Here is a 5,000-nt window from a genome sequence, read left to right as displayed (position 1 = left end):
TTACAACGCTCGACGCTTACAGTAGAATGTCGTAGCCGATTGAATGAAACAGCTAGGTCCTCATTTTAGGCGTACAGACACATGATAATTCGGTCAAAAATACCTCGAAAAGGTTGTTTGCGCTCTAACGTAGGAGTGTCCGGCACATTCGCATTCGAAGCATGAAATGCTCTCGGGCCCTCGCTCATCATGGTCTCCCACGGGGCATCATATATGCTATACCGTTTTACCTTTGTTCTGGTACATTATTGTAACGAATCCATCATCAAATTTGAAATCAAAATAAACGAATAAAAGTAACTCTTAAAACGATGCGACGGTAATACAGAAATTCGAAATGTGTTTTTATTGTTATCTGCCATCTTTCTCTACTTCTTTTTTACACGTTCGTTACGTTCGCTGCATTTGCGATCTGTTTGGTTTTCCGAATCATTTTAAAACTTTTCAGCTACTTCAGGGCACTACTTCAGCTCTTTCGAACAGCCACTGACCCAGATCTTGTATGCAGCATGGTTTCCTGGGATTATTGTTGATAAACAAATCATTTGACGTTTCTCGCGTTCGCCGGAAGGTTCGTGTTTCTTATCGAGTTTTTGTGAGCTTTTTTGTGGAAAAACCTGTGAAATATGTTAGATATCATCATTAAAACAGCCAATAAAGATGACTTCACTGAGGTAAGACTAACTTTCAATGTGTAGCGCTATCGCTAAACTATCCCGACTATTGCAGGCCGTTTTTTTGCTTGTGGATTTCATCGTTGAAGTGCCGCGGTCCCAACACACCCGGGAAAGGTTGGCCAATTTGCTGAGACACCCGGCGGCTAGCGAGGAATTGAAGACGCTTCTAAAGCACTTTGAAAATCTCGTCCGCAACTATTGTGTGGGAGAACTCGACGATGATCGCTTTCGGTCACATTTCACGAATCTTGCCCCGGACCAGCAGGACCGTGTGCTGGAGATAGTGAATCTGCGGAAACCGGAAATAGCACAGAAACTGATTGATGAGGTAAATCGGCGAGAGGGTGGGGTTCCGTTGGTGGAATGGTTTGATTGGAATGTTAGCTGGGTGATGGGAAGTAGCAGCTTGGCCTCGTTCCGCAAGCAACTGTGTACGGTTACGCTAGCTTGCCGGGATGCTGATGCGCGGTCCCGGACGCTTAGCTTCGAAATGGATAAAACGCAGGTTGAGGAAACTATTCGTAAACTCGAACTGATTGTATGATAGGCTGGTAAATAGTTAAAATATGTTGCATTCACAATGTATGATCCATTATTTGCAAGTGAAAATTAATCGCCGAAGCGAATGCTTCTATTCCAAAAAAATACGGACAGAATGATAGAATAATAAGGAAGAAGATAATAATTAAGAAGTGTTTGTGAAGTGTTAAGTAGTGAGAGCAGTTTGTTCGTGTGGTCCAATTACCGAGATCAAATCAACTTGCACGTGCTATAAATTCATCAAAACCTATCGAAGTAGTCTATGTATCAAAGATTCCTTCCGCAGAAAGAAAGATCGTGACCATTACTTCGCGTCTGTGCCGCGACTTATTTGCATTTTCGTCGTTGTTTTCCAGATTTCACTTGTTACGAACATTAATTGTGTGTTTATTTGATTTAATTTTACGTTTTTAACCTTTAGACTAAGGTTTCGAAGTGATAATAATTTTGCTAGAACAATTCGAAACGCTCCAAGCCGCCACTCCATGCTATAAGGTTAAGATATCAAAGTAGACTAATCTGAGGTAAGAATATTTATATTTTTATTTCTTTATTACTTCTTAGTTCTCTCCACAAAGTAACAGAATTGTGTAGATAAGTATCAGCGAGGCTGTAGTTAAGGCGTGATTAAAAACTGTATTAGTAACAGCATTAGCTGTTGCTTTGATTATTTCGGGCTGTATACTGCTCCATAGAGCAGGGGCATGCGAGTAGTTTCCTCACGGATGATCATAAGAAACGGTCCATTTACTACAAAGTTTACCTCCGATGGAATACGATCAATCAGCGTCAACGTACCTGTACCACCCTCGGTACCAAGTTCGTTCACCGTCAGATCGATCTTGTGCAGCACTTCGTTCACATACATCGTAGAATTCAATTGCTCCCACATGCCTACTATGGTGTCACGCCGACGGCGGCGGCGGAAAAAGTCATCCGTTTCAGCGCAGCAGAAACACATTCCACCGCCGTAGACACACTGATCCTTCAGGCAGGGAACGCGAGGGACACCTTGCTTCTCCAGCACCTGACACTCTGGGTTCTGTTCCAGCAGGAACTTGATCGCGTTCTCCTTTGTGTCCTGTAGAGCGTCTAGTATGTCTTCTTCATCTTCTCCAGTGATTAAATGCCAATTTCGTGCAAAACGAAACAGATTGACATTGTTTGGATCGAAGAGCGCATACAAACCCAATTGCTGAAAAGTGTTCTTTAAGCTAAACGAGTTTGTGACATGCATCTGGGGCAATAGGAGCGAAACCGACTTCATCTTCATCTTCATTACAATGTCGTTTACCGTTTGCGCGGAAATCTTTTCTTGCAACGCTCGTACGTGAGCGCGTGTGGAGTTGACCGGCAGGAAGATGTACATCGTTACATTCTGCTTGTACGGTACACCCAGGACACGTACGTTTTCCTCCTGCCAGTGATAGTAGGGCATGCAACCGCTTTTGGCCATCGTTGGCACATCGATCGCATCTGGGCCATCGGGACCGTTTGGGAAGAAGAGTCGATCTCTCGTACCAAGCAGCTGGAACGGTTCCTCCCAGTAACCACGAAAGTACAGCGTGTTGATGATAAGCATTACGGTTTCCGGGCTGATATGGGACACGATTCCATCAATGCGACCATGCGTGTGATTGTACACCCAGCTGTTGATAGCCTGAACCGATTCCAATTCGCTTCCGATGTAATCCAGATTCTGGAGCTCGCTCTTGTACAGCTTCTGAGCCAACGCGTTGTAGCGTTGGTCAAAGTTGGTACCATTCCGGGTGAAGATACCATTCCCGATCGCAATATTGACGCCGGTTCTGTGCGTGAGAAATGATAAAAGCGAAAGAGAAGGTTAATGTGACATTGAGCAAGGCGTTCAGACCCACGATATGCGTTCTTTTTATGCTCTTTACTCTCTGTACTCTTTACTGTTTTAAATGCAGCTTAACAGGTTTCAGTCATTCGTTATACTGTCGATTAACTACTAGAGATAAGCTTCTCCTTCAGCAGAGCAAGTCCACTACACTGTATAAATTTAGTACAGTAAGCATCTATTAACACTTTTATGCTTTAAACAACTCATTGTCAGGTTAATTGGGAAATAATTTTGTTGAAAACCTTTTGAGATACCGTCAGATTCGATTTTTCTAGTAAAAGAATCATAAACCATTTCGCCATGGCGAATGCAGATGACGGTGATGATGGGAAGCTCTTAGCTTTTCGTAAGAAGATAAGCGAATAAGTAATTTTCGGTTAAGTAAGACCAATAAGAACTTATAATTGTGGCTCAATGATTTATTCGGCCTGTCAGTGCATGAGGTCGGTTACAGTGAGGTTTGTACTGGATTACTTAGGGCTGTAAATTGCTCCGTAGAACAATGGCAACCGCGTAGTTTCCTCACGGATCACCATAAGAAACGGTCCGTTCACAATGAAGTTGATCTGCGATGAAATGCGATCAATCAGCGTTGCCGTAGCTGCACCACCCTCGGTACCACGTTCGTTCACCACCAGATCGATCTTGTGCAGCATTTCGTTCACATAGACAGTGGAATTGGTTTGGTCCGCAAAATCCATCGTTGTATCACGGCGACGACGGCGGAAGTCATCCGTTTCAGCACAGCAGACACAGAACCCTTCTCCGACGCGACAATTATCCTTTAGGCAGGTGACACGATCGACACCTTGCTTCTCCAGCACCTGGCACTCCGGATTCTCTTCCAACAGGAGCTTGATCGCGTTCTCCTTCGTGTCCTGTAACGCTTCTAGGATGTCCTCACTGTCTTCACCGTTGAAGCGGTTAAGACTAAGCAAGCGATATAGATTGGCATTGTTTCGATCGAACAGCGCGTACAATCCCAACTGCTGTAATGCACTCTTCAGGCTAAACGAGTTGGTTACATGCATCTGAGGCAACAGGAGCGAAACCGACTTCATCTTCATCTTCGTCACAATATCGTTGATCGCTTGGGCGGAAATCTTTTCCTGCAACGCTCGCACGTGAGCGCGTGTGGAGTTGACCGGCAGGAAGATGTACATCGTTACATTCTGCTTGTACGGTACACCCAGAACACGAACGTTTTCTTCCTGCCAGTGATAGTAGGGCATGCAACCGCTTTTGGCCATCGTCAGCACATCGATCGCATCTGGGCCATCGGGACCGTTGGGGAAGAATCGACGATTACGGGTAGCCACCGGCAGGAACGGTTCCTCCCAGTAACCACGGAAGTATAGCGTATTGATGATAAGCATGATCGTTTCCGGGCTTATGTGGGACAGGATGTCACCGATGCGGCCATGGGTTTGATTATAAACCCAGCCGTTGATGGCTCGCACCGATTTCGCTTCGTTACCGACGAAATCCAGATACTGCAGTTCGCTCTTGTACAGCTTCTGAGCCAGCGCGTTGTAGCGATGGTCAAAGTTGGTACCATCCTGGGCGAAGATACCGTTCCCGATCTCAATATCGACCTTGGTGCTGCGCGTGAGAAATGATAAAAGCGAAACAAAATGTTAGTATGAGCGTATGAGACAGAGCAAGGCGTTTCCGGTTCACGTTGCTCGTTCGTACAAGTATTATTGAATCTCGTCGCTTCTATCAAACCAAACTGAGCGCAGGTTATTAGTTAAGTAGAAAAACTTTATTTCCATTTAAGTATGTTTTTCATATAAAATTATCTTTAGCATCGCTTTTCGAGAGAGGATATTATATTGCCTAATGGCCTCAAAACGTTTGCCACCCCGTTGTTATCGCCTCGCTCGCTGGCGATGATTAAACATCCCTCAATTTTC

General features: G+C 44.7%; 2 protein-coding genes across 2 annotated transcripts in view; one reads left to right on the top strand and one right to left on the bottom strand.

Moving 5' to 3' along the window:
* The first annotated feature begins 564 nt into the window (after window positions 1-564).
* LOC126570452 (uncharacterized) lies at window positions 565-1,453 on the top strand. Its single transcript, XM_050228213.1, has 2 exons — window positions 565-674; window positions 730-1,453. Exons 1-2 carry the CDS (start codon window positions 627-629, stop codon window positions 1,219-1,221), a joined length of 540 nt encoding a protein of 179 aa, XP_050084170.1. The 5' UTR covers window positions 565-626; the 3' UTR covers window positions 1,222-1,453.
* Window positions 1,454-4,812: 3,359 nt separating this feature from the next.
* The window catches only part of LOC126577728 (uncharacterized), a 9,026-nt gene continuing 8,838 nt past the window's right edge, over window positions 4,813-5,000 (bottom strand). Inside the window, exon 5 of the mRNA XM_050239592.1 lies at window positions 4,813-5,000. This exon is cut by the window's right edge and continues 1,344 nt beyond it. The gene's annotated coding sequence lies outside the window, so the exon portion shown is untranslated.

This window comes from Anopheles aquasalis, chromosome 2 (genome assembly GCF_943734665.1).
Source record: "Anopheles aquasalis chromosome 2, idAnoAquaMG_Q_19, whole genome shotgun sequence".
NCBI classification, from domain to species: Eukaryota; Metazoa; Arthropoda; class Insecta; order Diptera; family Culicidae; genus Anopheles; species Anopheles aquasalis.
Note: the sequence above shows the minus strand (reverse complement) of the source record. Positions and strands in the feature narration are given on the sequence as shown.